At 42.8% G+C, this 16,621-nt stretch overlaps 2 protein-coding genes across 2 annotated transcripts; both read right to left on the bottom strand.

Annotated features, from left to right (window-relative positions):
* Nucleotides 1-443: 443 nt before the first annotated feature.
* LOC102962890 (acyl-coenzyme A thioesterase 1-like) lies at nt 444-7,098 on the bottom strand. Its single transcript, XM_007095323.2, has 3 exons — nt 6,481-7,098; nt 1,304-1,503; nt 444-1,019 (listed from the first exon to the last, which is right to left on the bottom strand). The coding sequence occupies exons 1-3, from the start codon at nt 7,043-7,045 to the stop codon at nt 444-446; spliced, it is 1,341 nt and encodes a 446-aa protein (XP_007095385.2). The 5' UTR covers nt 7,046-7,098.
* A 2,660-nt stretch (nt 7,099-9,758) lies between these two features.
* ACOT6 (acyl-CoA thioesterase 6) lies at nt 9,759-15,839 on the bottom strand. Its single transcript, XM_042987767.1, has 3 exons — nt 15,383-15,839; nt 13,053-13,255; nt 9,759-10,523 (listed from the first exon to the last, which is right to left on the bottom strand). The coding sequence occupies exons 1-3, from the start codon at nt 15,837-15,839 to the stop codon at nt 9,918-9,920; spliced, it is 1,266 nt and encodes a 421-aa protein (XP_042843701.1). The 3' UTR covers nt 9,759-9,917.
* Between the last annotated feature and the right edge of the window lie 782 nt (nt 15,840-16,621).

Raw genomic sequence — 16,621 nt, 5'->3', positions numbered from 1 at the left:
TCTTATGAGAAAGTTATCATAACCCAGTCGTTGCTCACCATAAAACCTGGGGCGTATATTCATGTATTCACCCCTGTTTAAAACAGTTTTATAACCTCTGGGACAGATAATAGCAAACTAATTATCATATGCCAGTTTTTTTTAAAAAAACCTTTGGAAGTACAGGTGACAGGGAGGGTAAGTGAGAAGGCTGGGTAAACGGCAGATTAAAAACTGGTTTTCACTTAGCAATTACCTTGAGTTGAAGCTCAAACCAACCAAACATGGAGAAACATGGATAGTCACCAAAGTTACAGGCTCTGATGAACTTGAAGCAAGTATTTTTACTTCTTTTAAAAGCTTGCAGATGCCCATGAGAGATCTAGATTTCAGTCATTTGTCAAAAATATTCAATCAATCCCTTAAATGGTTCTGCACATATTCTAAACTTAGTTTGTTAGACTTTACCCTAGATGCAAGTGCAAAAATTCCAAGATCTTCTTCCAAGACTCAATCTGAGCGACAGCATGAGCTTTTAGCTGCCCACCTCCCAGAATAGGCACTCCCAACACTGGATCAAGGTATACAGAGAAAAAAGGGCTGTACGGGGGATCTATTCTGTGGCCGGCGTTAGGATAGCTTAAAAGAGTAAAATTTGTCTTCCCATGCTCTGTGAGATGCTTCACAGCTATGTCAGCATAAACAGAACTCTTCCAATGCCTATCATCTTCTCCGACTATAAAAAGGAAATGGGCACTGGCTTTTTCAAGGGGGATACGACTTTCCCGGTAGGCTGGATCCAAGGGGTCCTCCAGCGCTTCTTTAACATCATAAACCCCTGAATCCATGGCAGAGATTTTGTCTAGGTTAAAAGGCAGTCCTGGCAGGATTGATCTACCACATGTAAGGGTAGTAGCTGTGTTAGAGACACAGCCGTTGATGCTCACAACTGCAGCTATATTTGGGAGAAAGCTAGCCATGGAAAATGCCAACTCTGCCCCTTTGCCAGAACCAATCACTCCAATGTGTGGACCTTTAACCTAGACATTGAAGAAAAAGAAGACAAACAAGGAGGGAAGGAGGGAGGGAGGGAGAGAGAGAAAGAGAGAAAGTATGATTGTTAATGAAGTCGCAAAGCACTCAATAAAGAAAAAGCATATAGGTATTCATCAGATAGCTTATGTATTTATTTATCCATTCACGAATTCATTCAACAGGTATTTGTTATAGATATTTTCCAACCCATTAGTACCACCTTCTTTTCACTCTCTCCTGGTCCTAAGGAGTTCATTTTAAATGCATTTCTCTCTACAATCCCACTCACCTTTGGGTGACTTTGCACAAATTTAGCTGCCTCTTCAAAGTAATCTAAATTTAAGTCTTTCATGATTGGAGGTAGATCTTCATAGCCAAAAAATGGCAAAGCCAGAGTAGCAAAACCTCGACAAGCCAGGAGACTGGCTCGAGATTCATTTAATCCTCCATCACCAAACATATCAATCAAACCAGGAAAAGGACCATCTCCTATAAACCAGGAAAGAAGATTAATCTGGGATTAGACAACAGGACATTTAATGGACCATGATACCCAGTTAATTTGATTTTCTAAATCAAATTCTAATTGTACACTTTATATTTTTTCTTTAAAAATTTTTTTATTTTTTAACTTCAAAAAATTTTTAATTTTTTTTCTGTTTTGAAACATTCACCTAGGGGTGCCTGGGTGGCTCAGTCAGTTGGGTGTCTGACTCTTGGTTTCGGCTTAGGTTATGATCTCAGTTTGTGGTTCGAGCCCCATGTCGCGTCCTGTGCTGGCAGTGTGGAACCTGCTTGAGATTCTCTCTGCCTCTTCTGAGCTCTCTCTTGTCTCTCTCTCTCAAAATAAATAAATAAACTTTAAAAAAGAAATAAAACATTCACCTATTTGCCTTGAAAAGAAAACATCTGTTTTGGCTGAAACAGTTTTATTCTTGTGCTTGAAATAGATACTTGTTTTGGCTATTTTGAAGCTATAAATGTAAAAATGTTTTTATATTTTTCCCTGTGAGATATCACTGGAAAATGGTGAAAAAATATGAAAATTTGCAAAAAAAAATATGGAAAATGTTTTGGTTTGAAGTGTAAGTCCTGATTAATCTAAACAAATAATTCTGGCAGTCTTTGAGTTATGAAACTATAATACCTCATTAAAAAGAAATCCGACCAACTAATCTTTGGCAAAGCAGGAAAGAATATCCAATGGAATAAAGACAGTCTCTTCAGCAAGTGGTGCTGGGGAAAACTGGACAGCGACATGCAGAAGAATGAACCTGGACCACTTTCTGACACCATACACAAAAATAAACTCAAAATGGATGAAAGACCTAAAGGTAAGACAGGAAGCCATCAAAATCCTCGAGGTGAAAGCAGGCAAAAACCTCTTTGATCTCGGCTGTAACAACTTCTTACTCAACAAGTCTCCAGATGCAAGGGAAACAAAAGCAAAATGAACTATCGGGACCTCATCAAAATAAAAAATAAAAAATAATAAATAAATAAATAAATAAATAAATAAATAAATAAATAAATAAAATTGAAAAGCAATCAGCAAAACTAAAAGGCAACTGACAGAATGGGAGAAGATATTTGCAAACGACATATCAGATAAAGGGTTAGTATTCAAAATCTATAAAGAACTTCTCAAACTCAACACCCAAAAAACAAATAATCCAGTGAAGAAATGGGCAAAAGACATGAATAGACACTTCTCCAAAGAAGACATCCAGATGGCCAACCGATACATGAAAAAATGCTCATCACTCATCATCAGGGAAATACAAATCAAAACCACAATGAGATACCACCTTATACCTGTCAGAATAACGAACATTAGCAACTCAGGCAACAATAGGTGTTGGTGAGGATTCAGAGAAAGAGGATCTCTTTTGCACTGCTGGTGGGAATACAAACTGGTGCAGCCACTCTGGAAAACAGGATGGAGGTTCCTCAAAAAACTAAAAATAGAACTACCCTATGACCCAGCAATTGCACTACTAGGTATTTATCCAAGGGATACAGTTATACTGTTTCAAAGGGACACATGCACCCCCATGTTTATAGCAGCAATATCAACAATAGCCAAAGTATGGGAAGAGCCCAAATGTCCATCGATGGATGAATGGATAAAGAAGATGTAGTATATATATACAATGGAATATTACTCGGCAATCAAAAAGAATGAAATCTTGTCATTTGCAACTATGTGGATGGAACTGGAGGGTATTAGGCTGAGATTGGTCAGTCAGAGAAAGACAAATATCATATGACTTCACTCATATGAGGACTTTAGGACACAGAATGGATAAACATAAGGGAAGGGAAGCAAAAATAATATAAAAACAGGAAGGGGGACAAAACAGAAGAGACTCTTAAATATGGAGAACAAACAGAGGGTTGCTTGAGAGGTTGTGGGAGGGGGGATGGGCTAAATGGGTAAAGGGCATTAAGGAATCTACTCCGGAAATCATTGTTGCACTACATGCTAACTAATTTGGATGTAAATTAAAATAATTAAATTAATTAAAAAAAAAAAAAAAGGAAGTCCACGGGGCACCTGAGTGACTCGGTTAAGCAACAGACTTCGGCTCAGGTCATGATCTCACGGTTCATGAGGTTGAGCCCTGTATCTGGCTCTCCACTGTCAGCACTGAGCCTGCTTCAGACCCTCTGTTCCTCTCTCTCTCTGCTCCTCCCCCGCTCAAGCTGTCTCAAAAGAATAGATAAATAAACATTAAAAACAAAAAAAAGGGCAAATTGGGGCACCTGGGTGGCTCAGTCATTTAAGCGTCTGACTCTTGATATTGGCTCAGGTCATGATTTTACAGTTCATGAGATCATGCCCTCTGTGCCAACAGGTTGAGATTCTCTCTCTCCCTCTCAAAATAAATAAATAAACTTTTAAAAAATCCAACTTTAAAGGGCCGTTTGAGTTCTCAATGAGCTTCAGATACAGAGTTACCCAAATCCCTAAATAAAATAGCCTATGCTATTTTAAAGGTCTAATGATGGTGTAATATAAAATGAACAATATGTGTAGTATAGGGGCCAAGGGCAGGCTGCCCCTAGATGGACCAATTTAGTATAAAGATTATTTTGAGTTTGAAGGGGATCAGGGGAGTTCCACTTACAATATGCTACTTGGGCATGTGGATTATTTTGAGCTGAAGGCAACTGAGACCCTGTGAGCTCAGAGGAATGATTTTGCTCCTCCCTTAACTACATGGAAAAATCTCAGTTGGGGGTCTTTCCCAGAATGAGGGTTATTGCCAGAGATAAATTTTATCTGAGTGGCCACCGTATGGCAGGGCAAAAATCGACTTTCCAAACACCCGTTCTTCTTATTGCCCTATGAAATGCATTCCTTCCCTTCAAAGTCTTAGACCCCTAACCTTTTCTCCTTAGTTCGGGATGACATATATACCTCATTTTGCCTGTCTTTGGAATTTCCACGTCTGTATGGATTTCCCATACATACAGAATCAAATTTGATGTTCTCCTGTTAATCTGTCTCCTGTCAATTTGACTCTTAATCCAGCTAGAAGCTAGAAGGACCTTGAAGGGGACAGTAAATTCTTGCTCCCTGGCAGTGGAAAGGGAGTAAAATGTCAAACTATTTTCCTTCTAATGTTGATCTGTTATTTCTCTTTCAACATTCCTATTGTAGCTTATGTTATTCATTCAACATTCCAAGAGAAGAATTTCTCAGCCAATTGACTCCTAGTATTTCTCAGATACATTCTTTTGTGTTATTCCAACTAAAAGCGCTAGATAAATTTATAAGAACAAAATAAGAGGCAAGAACATTAGAATATAAACTAAACAAGAAATCTAAAATTCCAGTGCCAGAAGCTGTTCCTAAATTTTTAAATCTAGAAATAAGTTAAGGGATATCTGGCCACCAAAGTGAAAGCTAGAGTATACATATTAAGATAGTGATTTTTAGATGGTGGTTTTCTTAACATTTGGATATCTCAGCATATCTTGATCTGCTCTTTTTAAAATTAGATAAATTTCATGCATTTCTGGATTCAAGATTACTTCCAAAATCCCTAAAGCAAGCCATGAAAAAGACAACACACAGTTCCTCAAATTATTCCAGCAATAGGTTTTTCCAACCACAGCCTTCAAGATACTAACCTGATTATCACATTAAAATAACTGAGAATTTGTTTATTTTGTTTCAATTGAGAAATTTGATCCTCAGGATGTAAATTTGCTAGGACCTTATAGGATCTTAAAAAACCCCTCCACACCCTCAACTATGAAAAAAAAATTTTTTTAATGTTTATGTATTCATTTTGAGAGAGAGAGAGAGAGAGAGAGAGAGAGAGTGTGTGTGTGTGTGTGTGTGTGTATACACAGGGGAGGGGCAGAGAGAGGAGAGAATCCTAAGCAGGCTCTTCACTGAGAGGCTGAGAGCCAGATGTGGGGCTCCAACTGGCCAACTGTGAGATCATGACCTGAGAGGAAATCAAGAATCAGATTTTGACCTGAGAGGAAATCAAGAATCAGACGCTTAACTGAACTGAGCCACGCAGGTGTTCCTGAAAATGTTTTAAATCTCTCATTTGAAAGACTCTTAGTTGTTCCTAAGAATCCTGACATTTGAGAGCAGAAGATAAGCCAGACTGGGCTTTTAAAAACAAAACAAAACAAAACAAAACAAAACAAAACAAAACAAAACAAAACAAAACAAAACAAAACAAAACAAAACAAAAACCTATTTCACTCATTCTCTCCTCAGCCCATGTTACTGTGGAGGTCTGAGTTTGGAGCTCAAAGAATTTGACTGCACCCTGATTTTAGCACCATCTAGCTGTGTGATTTGGGTAAAACACTTTAGGCCTCGCTTACTCATTTATAAAATAAGTTGTTCTTTGATCTATGAAATGAGCAACAGAAGTGTCCTCATCATGATGAAGGTCTCCAAGGAATTAGAGGATGTCAGAAAATACAACAAAAAAGTCATCGGTATCCTAACGTGAAACCAGAATTTAAAAAGTGAACAATATATGTAATAGGGCTTCAGTTATGTTGGGTTTGAGCAGATACCAGTGACAAGATAGATTTGTATCCACTATTCTCGTCATTTTTACAAGAAATGATAACTAAAAAAGTTAACACAAAGCTCTGCCTACTAGACAGGTAAACAAATACTTAATGGGAGAAACTTTACAACAATGTTATGCTTACTAGAATATGCTTAGTCACAAGTAATTGCAGCTGCAGCACTGGGAGTCTGAAGGATGGGCAGCCTGCAGAAAAGAGGTTCCCGAGCAAATTGCATTTAAATCCCAGTCACCACTTAGCAAAGTGACTGTCCCACCTGGTGTCTAGGCGACAAAATAACCGAGGCGCTCGCTCAGTTTTTCAGATGAAAGTTAGCTAGCAAAGCAAGCCGGCTTTCATAAATCATTTTTCCTAAATCCATGCAAAGCCCTCTGCGGAAAAGACCTCACGCACCTGGGGGCAGCAAGAAGACGCCCCGCAGGCGGCCGGCTTGCAGGCGAGCGCGGCTCAGCTCCGGGCTGGAAAACCAGCGCTGCACCTGGGCAGAGGCCAGCGCCGGGCCCAGCGGTACCGCCTGCTGCTGCGGCGCGTGGTGGACGGTCACCTCCACTTTGAGGGGGGTTTTCATCACGCCTCTCGGCATCTGGCTGAAGCAGGGATCCTCCGAGCCGACCGGCGTGAGGCTCCACAGGAGCCCCATGGGCTCCACGCCCGTGAAGTCGCCGCCCAGAGCCCGGTCCCTGGCCAGGTCCAACCCCCCGCGGCCGTCCGCCTCGTAGTGGGCCAGCGATCGGAAGAGGCGGCCTCGGTAGCTGACGGCCGACGCCCGAAGGGTCACCCGCTCCCCGGGACCTAAGCCCTCCACTTTAATATCCAGGAGCTCGTCGGCCAGCCCAGTCTTGGGGGTGACGGTCAAGGTCGCAGACTTCTGGGCGAGAAGGGCAGATGTGGACATTGACCTCCGGAGCAGGAGTGGGGTTCCGGGGGTCCGGAGCACGGCATGGACAGTCCTCCACATGGCCCCGGATCTTCGCGGCTTTGGCTCAGGCCAAACACACGCGGCCGGGTTCGTGTGGGAGGGAGTCAGCTCTCTCCGCGGGGCCACGCAGGGCAGGCCGGGGCCTGTCCGAATGGGGCGGGGCCGGGCGGCTGAAGCAGGGCACGCGGGGCGGGGCCGGGGGCGGGGCCCAGTGGGGCCAGAGGTGGCTGAGCGGACCAGAGAACCCGAGCTGGTTTCTCCCGCGCTACTCAGCAAAGGGCTGCAAGAAGGGGCAACTTAGGAGGGCCCGGGGTGGGTCACGGTATTGGGGTCCTTTTAGTAAGACCGCCTAAAAGAGACAGGAGCTCATCCCCAGCCTACGCTGGACGTGGCGAGAAGGAAAAGTTAAAGGTCTTTTGACAGAAAATCCTCGTCGTTCTTTCTTTAAAATCCCTCTCTGGCCACCTGGGGTCACAATTCCCTAAACCTTGCTGAAGGAGGCTCCGTGTAATAGACTCCTTTCCTTCCCTGAAATTATTTTTGCTGGGGATTAAAATTAAAATGTAAACGTTTTAGATGAGGCAGTACAGATTTATACACTATGGAAATGATCTCTATTGTCTCGTGGCCTGGCACAAGTAATAAAAACGTATGTTTTTATGTGCAGAAAAACTTACATCATGACTTTTTTTTCCCAAGAAAAAGGTGCTTAATTGACAAAATCCTATGTTTCCGTTAATGCAAATATATGTATGTACATGCAAATAATATGGTTCTGGAAGGTATACTTTTTTTTTTTAAGTTAATTTGGAGAGTGGTGGTGAGGCAGAGAGAGAGAGGGAGAGAGAGAATCCCAATCAGGCTCTGCACTCTTCGTGCAGAGCCCGATGGAGGTGCTTGAACTCATGAACTGTGAGATCTTGATATGAGCAGAAATCAAAAGTGTCAGAGGCTTAACGGACTGAGCCACCCAGGTGCCCCTGGAAATGTATGCTTCAAGTTAATAACTGTAATTAGCCCTAAGAAAAGCCTGGAATTGGGTAATGAGTTAAGAGGGTTGAATTTTATCTGTATTACTCGAAATCTTTTACGATGAAAAATGTATTGATATAATTTAAAATGTTTTCCACTGTAGAATTCTATCTTAATTAAAACATGTGTAAAATGAGGTGAATTAATCCAGGTGAAAACATTCCATTAAACTGCTGTGTCAAGGAATATATATATTATATATTATATATATATTATTTTTATATAATTATATTATACATTGTATATTATATATTTACATAATATATAAATACTAATATTTATATAAAATAATAACATATATTATATAATATATAATATACAATATAATATATATTATATTGTATATCTTGTGGTTATATATATATATAATATATATATATAATAAAATATATTGGCTCAGGGCACAGTTGGTGAATTTCAGCTCCACGTCATACTTTGTGCTGACAGTTCAGAGCCTGGAGCCTGCTTTGGATTCTGTGTCTCCATCTCCCTCTCTCTCTACCCCTTCCCCACTCACACTGTCTCTCTCTGTCTCAAAAATAAATAAGCGTTAAAAAAAATTTTTTTTAAAGATCATAACTGTCATGTGTCCTATTATGGCTTCAAAAATATTTGCCACTGAAAACTAAATGGTCACTGGACCAAGAATTTCTGCTTTAGAGCCATACAATAACCGTGTGTTCTTTGAAAAGTACTTGTTAAAGTCCCTCTATCTTTGAAGATCTCCAGCTTTAGAAAAACAACCCATGTGGGGCACCTGGCTGCCTCAGTCTATACAGCATGCAACTTTTGATCTTGGGCCTGTGAGTTCAAGGCCCACATTGGACATAGAGATTACTTTTTTTTTTTAAATATTTTAATTATGTTTGAAGGAGAGAGAGAGCATGAGCAGGGGAAGAGCAGAGAGAGAGGGAGACACAGAATTCGAAGCAGGCTCCAGGCTCTGAGCTGTCAGCACAGAGCCCGACGCGGGGCTCAAACTCACAAACTGTGAGACAATGACCTGAGCTGAAGTTGGACACTTAACCAACTGAGCCACCCAGGCGCCCCTGGGCATAGAGATTACTTAATAATAATAATAATATATTATTATTATTATTATATTATTTAATATATAATATATATTATTATTATTGTATATATTATATATATATAATATATATATATAAAGAAAAAAACTTTAAAAAAAAGAAAAAGAATTCAAGGAATTTTTACTTCTGTCTACAAAATCCAACGTTATAGTGGCCACGAATATTGGATTTTGTGCATCACTGCACATACCACCTGAAAAAACACAATGCCTTCCACAAGCTTTTATCTTCCAGTGTCCAAAGACCATTTAAAATGAATGTGCATAGGGGCACCTGGTTAAGTGTCGGACTTCGGCTCAGGTCATGATCTCACGGTTCGTGAGTTCAAGCCCCACTTCAGGCTCCATATCGACAGTGTGGAGCCTGCTTGGGATTCGCTCTCTCTATGCCCCTCCCGTGCTCATGCTCTCTCTCTCTCTCAAAATAAATAAACTTTATCAAAAAAATTTTTTAAATATTTATTTATTTTTGAGAGACAGAATGTGAGCAGTGAAGGGACAGAGAGAGAGAAAGGGAGAGGGAGACACAGAATCTGAAGCAGGCTCCAGACTCTGAGCTGTCAACACAGAGCCTGACACTGGGCTTGAACCCACGAACCAAAAGATCATGACCTGAGTAGAAGTTGGACGCTTAACCAACCTGAGCCACCCAAAGCCCCTCAAAATAAACAAACTTAAAAAAAAAGTTTCCTATGTGTTCTGGGAACACATCTGTATTGGATGTGTTCATCCAATACATGTTGTATGAATTAGATTTTTATTCATAGTATCTGGTCTATGATTACAATGTCACATTTTGCTGGACGGCACAGATTTTTTACCATTGAGATGTTTATGGAAGAAAGTTTGAATTTCCTGCCAGGCATCTACCTGTGCCCTTGACTGTGCCTTTGGCTCACCTCCATGGAGTATTGCTTGGCCTAACACTGTATGCACAGAAGCTCTACAAAGAGGAAAATAAGGTGGTTCAATACAGTGACCAGTTCCTGGGTAGTAGATTATCTGGGGTCTGTCTTTCCCATGGGCTTGTAAGCGTTCAGAGGCTATACGAGCATAGAATTCACTCTTCCAGCAATGATCATCCATGCCAACAAGAAACAGAAAAGGCCCCTGGGCTCTTTCCAATGGAATAATACTTTGATAGTTGAGTTCCTCCAGTGGATTATCCCAAATATCCAAAAAAATTAAAACCCCTGACTCAGTAACTACAATTTTCCCTGGGTCACTGCCAAGACTGGGAATAAACATATCCTTGTAATGCAGAGGAGTTATTGTGTTGGCTACACAGGAATTAATAAGTACAGTGGCTGTGATGCCCTTCAAGAAAGAGGCCATTGAGAGACACAGGTCACCTCCTTTGGAGAAGCCAAGAAGCCCAACACCAGGGCCTTTCACCTGAAAAAGAGAGAACAAGCCTAGAATTTGTAAATGGAGGACATAAACAGTGATTTTATATTCTCTAGCTAGCTTTCTTAAATGTCATTTGCTTTCTTTTTTTTATGCAACAATCCACAAAGCTCAAGTGTGTTTTCTAATAACCAAATCAATTGACTTCCTAGTACACAGGCCTTCCACTAATATTTGTGGCAACTGGGTCAAGAGTAGACACAGAGACCCATGTACCCCATACTTAAACATTTAAAAGCTATTAAACAAACAAACTATTAAAATATATTATTTTCTTGGGGAGCCTGGGTGGCTCAGTCGGTTGAGCGTCCAATTTCAGCTCAGGTCATGATCTCACGGTCCGTGAGTTTGAACCCCGCAACGGGCTCTATGCTGACAGCTCAGAGCCTGGAGCCTGCTTGGGATTCTGTGTCTCCCTCTCTCTCTGCCCCTCCCCTACTCATGTGCCCCCCCCTCAAAAATAAATAAACATTAAAAATTTTTTTTAAATAAAAAAATAAAATATATTATTTTCTCCCACCTTGATAAATATACCTTCATAACAGTTTATAATGTCAGGCTCAAATTTGAAATCTTGGAACTCCTTGAAGTTCTGTACTGGAACGTGGCATAGGTGGAGAGCTAGCCCCAGTCCTTGGTCCCTGGCCCCCATTCCTTCTCTTCCCATCCCTGGCTCCATCATGTACCTTGAGGGGCCTCTCACACATGTATATGGACGCCCCAGTCTCCATATTTAAGGCCTAGGCGTATTCACATTGACAGACCCTGAGGAAAGACATAGGGCCTGGAAGCAGGATCAGTGCTATTTGGCAAAGAATTCTGGTATTCCAGATCACAAGGGTATGGGGTGTTTGTGTGTGTGTGTGTGAGTGTGTGTGTGTGTGTGTGTGTGTGTGTGTGTGTGTGTGTGTATGTAAGGCACATGGGTTCCAGGTGGATACATTCCCTGGGTCCCTTGGACTCCTCACCCTGTGGGCAGGGAGTATGGCCACCTAAGGCTTCTGTCCAGGACAGAAGCCCCTCTTGCCCAGGTCTAAGGGCAGAACTGATAGGATATATTGGTCTCTTCTTTTTCCCCTGGGGCCTTATCTCCCCTAATAAACCAATAATCACAGTTCAAGGCCATTGAGGTTCTAGCAGCTCTGCTAACAGACCAGTCCCTGAATTCTGACAGAGTTAGGTCACCCTACAGACCTTGTAGAACATTTTTTAACATTTATTACTTAACATTAGAATATTTGGGTTTCTTTAAATCTAGATAGTTGCAGAGCATGTATTCCACTTTTAATCACATCAAAATGTTTTGATTATTTTTTACAGTCTTAGATAAGGACTTTTTCTATAAAAACATAATAGCATTATCACATTTAACAAAATTAATGATTCCTTAATAGCATCCAATACAGTCCCTATTCAAATGTCACTGACTGTCCTAAAAATGTTTCTTAAGAGTCAAACTTTTTCCTCTTTTTTAAAAAATTTTTTTTAATTTTTATTTATTTTTGAGGGAAAGAGAGAGACAGAGTGTGAGCGGGCAAGGGGCAGAGAGAGAGAGGGAGACACAGAATCTGAAGCAGGCTCCGGGCTCTGAGTTGTCAGCACAGAGCCTGAGGCAGGGCTCAAACTCACGAACTGTGAGATCATGACCTGAGCCGAAGTTGGACGCTCAACCGACTGAGCCACACAGTGCCCCTACATTAATCTTTTTTTAATTAAATTAAATTAAATTATTTTTTTTGAGAGCAAGAGAGAGAGAGAGAGAGAGAGAGCATGAACAGGGGACAGAGGCAAAAGGAAAGAGGGAGAACCCCAAGCATGCTCCATGCTCAGTGCAGAGTCTGACATGGGGCTTGATCTCATAACCCTGGGATCATGACCTGAGCTGAAATCAAGAGTTGGACACTCAACTGACTAAGCCACCCAGGTACCCCTACATTAATCTTATAAATGAGAAAAACTGAATCCCAGAGAAAGCAGTTGCCTTATTCAGCATTATAAGGCCACTTGGGGGTAGATGGAGAAGCAGAATTTAAGGTTAGTAATGTCTTAGTACAACTCTTTGAATTATGGTCAAGAATTAAAGGAAAATAGGAGCACCTGGGTGGCTCCGTTGGTTAAGCGTCCAACTTCAGCTCAGGTCATCATCTCACCGTTCATGAGTTCAAGCCCCACGTCGGGCTCTGTGCTGACAGCTCAGAGCCCGGAGACTGCTTCGGATTCTGTGTCTCCCTCTCTCTCTGACCCTCCCCTGCTCATGCTCTGTCTCTCTCTGTCTCAAAAATAAATAAAACATTTAAAAAATTTTTTAAAAAAGAATTAAAGGAAAATAAACAGTTAAGTCTTAGGGATTGGAGAGAGATGGGTGGAAGTGAAAATAATAATCCTAATAACTTTGGAAGGAGCTTTTGTGTCTCATGACATATTTCTAGCCCCCAGCGTCCTGGTAGGGTTTTGAGATCCAGTCCTGTGTTGGCTCTACCCTCTCTCCCCTGCATTCAAGCAAACACCAGAACTCACCTTTGGATGCTGCAGCATGAAGTCTATAGCTTCTTCAAAGTACTCCAGGTGCACATCATCCAAATATTCAGGGAGGTCTTCAAATTTGAAATAAGCCAAAGCAAGCACAGCAAAACCATGTCCAGCCAGGAGGCTGGCCCTGTGTTCACAAAGGCCACCACCACTCCCAAACAGATCGATGATCCCAGGGAAGGGTCCTGCACCTGGAAAGCACCACAGATCATAAGGAGCTTTAAACTCTCCAGAGACATTCTGGAGTTTCAGATTTTGGCAGTCAGTGAAGACAAGTTTCTGAAGCAAGGAAGGCTGGGAGTGGAGGAGCAAGTGGAAAAAAGGACCCTTTTTAAAATGTTGCCTTTTTTTTTTTCCTTTTTAGTAACCTTCAGGGAGAAGGAAGGGGGGAACAAAATGCTTTATTTTCTCCAGAATTTCTCACATAATTTTCAAAAATGAAATATATATTTCAAATTACAAGTAGCATATGATGAGATGTACCTTTTCCACAAAATCTTCCTCAAAAAAAAAAAATCTACTTGAGAATGCTTGAAGAATTTGTACAATGCTCTACATATAAAAGGGATATTGATATACTCCCCACCTCCTTGCATTCTCTACTCCAACCTTAAAGAACACTATCCCTAAATATGCTCTGTTCTCTTTGGCCCCTGAAAATGGTATATGCTATTCTTCCCTCTCCACTTTTTATCACCTGGTTGACCTTCAGCTTTCAAATCAAAGTTTAGATCTCCCTTCCCAGAAGACTTCCCAGATCTCCCCCAAGGCTGAGTTGAGTCAGATACCCTTTTATGTCTCCATCAGCACCCTGGGCCTGTATTTCCCTTATCATAGCACTTGTCAAGCTTATAGGTGCAAGTATAGTTACCTGGGTCCTTTATTAGGCTATAAGTACAGTGAGGACCATGTCTGACTTCGCTAGCTATCGCATCCCGCTATGTAGCATAGTCACTGGCTTAATACATATTTGTTAAATGACTGAACCCTTCTACGTTATTTACAAAAGTCTTTGAGACAGAAAACAAATTTTAAATGGGCCACAAAGTAGACATTGAAATAGTTAACACAAGATTGACTTGACTGAAATATCAGGTGCCAATATGGGTGGTAAAAGGTTTTTGTTTGTTTGGTTTGTTTTTGGGTGGGTGGGGGGATTCTTACTGATTCAGTCCGTATGATTTATTGAGCTCCTACTATATCCCTGGGCAAGCCTCTAGGAATCTGGACATACAGAGATGTATAAGATCCAGTTCCAACCACAGGATTTCAGTTGACTGTGCAGCCACTGGCTAAGGTTGTGAATTGCTGACGAGCTGTAAGAATAAAGCAGAGCCTCCTGTTTTGGAGAATGACAGAATTCAGTTTAGGGATTCTCTGAGATATGGCAACTCCAGCATTTCTATACAGGAGGGGTTTCAGTCTGGAATTTGGTTGTAAAAGGTGGGGTAGGGGGTCTTGTTTCTGGGCCCCTTTAACCTAGTAAGCACCTTGTTTTTACTTAGACTAGGGTGTCTCAACCTTAGCACTACAGACATTTTGAGTAAGATATTTCTTTGTTGTGTGGACTGTCCTGTGCATTCGGCATGTTTGGCAGCATCTCTGGCCTCTACCCACTGGATGCCAATAATATCCTCCCCCACCTTTTGGTTGTCACAACAAAAATGTCTCCAGGAGTAGGGGTTAAGCAACCCAGATTGAGAATCACCGACAGACTGTTCATGATGGGGGAAGAGGACAATCAGTTTGGTTTTTTTAGGATTACGGGGGACGGCCTCTAGATTAGCTCCCTTGGAAGTTCGATGTGAGAAGAGGCAAAGATCACTCTTGCACAGCAGCATAACTCATTACCTAACACTGGTATTTGAAATACAGCTGCGTGGCTGGCACTTAAAAGAAATGCACTTTGTGAGTATGTTGAATGCACTTTTTAGCATACAGCTCAGTGGCATTCGTCCAACATAAAGGTTATTTGTGTGGAAGGGTGGTGGGTGCCCGGGGTGACCTGGTCTGCCCTGCCTGATCCCCGCGCTGCTCCCACCTGCCCTGTGACCCAGGCCCGGCCATGCCCGCCAGCCCCCGAGCAGCCTGTTTTCCCATCTGAGAAATGGGCATGGATAAGATCGCTCATCGCCCTGGGCAGTGGAGAGCCCCAAAGACAGAAACCACTTTTTAGCATACGGGAAGTGGCATGAAATTTAAAGAGGAAAAACTTCCATCCAGAATGCATGACAAGCTCTGGAGTGCGGCGGTAAGTTTAGGAAATGTGGGTCTCAGTTACCAATTCTTTACAACAGCCTGGGACGCAACGCACTCACCGGGCGGCAGGAAGAGCGTGCCGCGCAACCGGCCCGCGCGTACCGGCACCCGCCGCATCCCCGGCCGCAGGAAGTGGCGCTCCAGCACCGCTCGGCCCAGGAGCCGCCCGGCGTCGGGCTCGTGGCCCTCGAGAACCTCCAGCTCCACGGCGAAGGGCGTCTCCACGTCCCGCTTCACCAGCCGCACCAAGGGCTTCTCGGGCTCCAGGGCCCAGAGCAGCCCCATGGGCTCGAGCCCCGTAAAGCTGCCGCCCAGCGCGGGCGCGCGCGCCAGGTCCAGGAGGCCGTCGGCGTCCGCTTGGTACAGCGCGCGGGCCCGGAAGAGCGCGCCATTCTCGTCGCGCAGGGACGTGCGCAGCGTGACGGGCTGTCCCGGGGAGAGGCCGCGCACGGTGATGCGCACGGGCTCGTCCCATGCGCAGCGGCCCGCGGGCTCCAGCGTCACCGTAGCCGCCATCCTGATTACTGCGGAACAGCAAGGCCGTCTCCCCAGAGTCACGTGTCCGGCCAGGAGTCCCTCCACCTCCCGGGGAAGCAATTGCAATTGGAAACTTTGCGATCTTCAGATTGGACGCTTGGACACGCTAAGCCGCTGTATGAAGTCAGCTAGAGTTTGTGAAAATCCACTAGTGTCTGATTGGAAGGAAGTATCTGCCAAAATAAGAGTTCATTATTATGCAATCCAGCGCAGTGAGTGTGGAAATAGACGTACCAAGACCGCTGAGATTGGGAAAGATACTAGTAGTTCGGAGAACCTGGAGTTTTATAAAGCATCCCAGGCGATTATAATTCAGATGATCAGTGGAGAAGCAGTCCTAATCCTTCCATTGCCTCTCCATCCTTTTCCAAGCCTTTTTCTAGAGTTAAGAGTACCTAGGGTGGCTTCCAGAGCAGGTAGATGTTTCTGGGGTGAGATCTACCTGGGTTCCGGACTGATCCTGCTCCTTAAGAGCCTGGTGATCTTTAGCAAGATATGTAATGAAGCCCCTGAATCCAGTCTCCTTATCTGTAAAAGGTTTATTGTGATGATTACATGGGCTAACGTGTAAAAGCACCGCACCAATCCACCTATAGTGGGTGCTCAGGAAGAGTTTTGCTCTTCATTCACAAATCTCGACACTGGCAGTGTGAGGGTTGAGTTGTGTCTGGGTTCTGGCAGGAATCAAGTGGCACATTCCAAATAGGTAGTTTGTGGAGAGTTTCATAAAGAGACTATTCCCAAAGGCATTGGCAAGGTTG

This window comes from Panthera tigris, chromosome B3 (assembly GCF_018350195.1).
Source record: "Panthera tigris isolate Pti1 chromosome B3, P.tigris_Pti1_mat1.1, whole genome shotgun sequence".
In the NCBI taxonomy this organism is placed as follows: Eukaryota; Metazoa; Chordata; class Mammalia; order Carnivora; family Felidae; genus Panthera; species Panthera tigris.
Note: the sequence above shows the minus strand (reverse complement) of the source record. Positions and strands in the feature narration are given on the sequence as shown.

Bases quoted from the DNA above. Each gene is read 5' to 3' on its own strand.
- LOC102962890 (XM_007095323.2), bottom strand. From the start codon at position 7,045: ATGTGGAGGACTGTCCATGCCGTGCTCCGGACCCCCGGAACCCCACTC. The intron at 1,504-6,480 runs GTGCGTGAGGTC...CCTGGTTTATAG, and splicing joins CGTCTTCTTGCTGCCCCCAG to GAGATGGTCCTTTTCCTGGT. The intron at 1,020-1,303 runs GTGAGTGGGATT...TTCAATGTCTAG, and splicing joins TTGTGCAAAGTCACCCAAAG to GTTAAAGGTCCACACATTGG.
- ACOT6 (XM_042987767.1), bottom strand. From the start codon at position 15,839: ATGGCGGCTACGGTGACGCTGGAGCCCGCGGGCCGCTGCGCATGGGAC. The intron at 13,256-15,382 runs GTGAGTGCGTTG...GGTGCTTTCCAG, and splicing joins CACGCTCTTCCTGCCGCCCG to GTGCAGGACCCTTCCCTGGG. The intron at 10,524-13,052 runs GTGAGTTCTGGT...TCTCTTTTTCAG, and splicing joins TCATGCTGCAGCATCCAAAG to GTGAAAGGCCCTGGTGTTGG.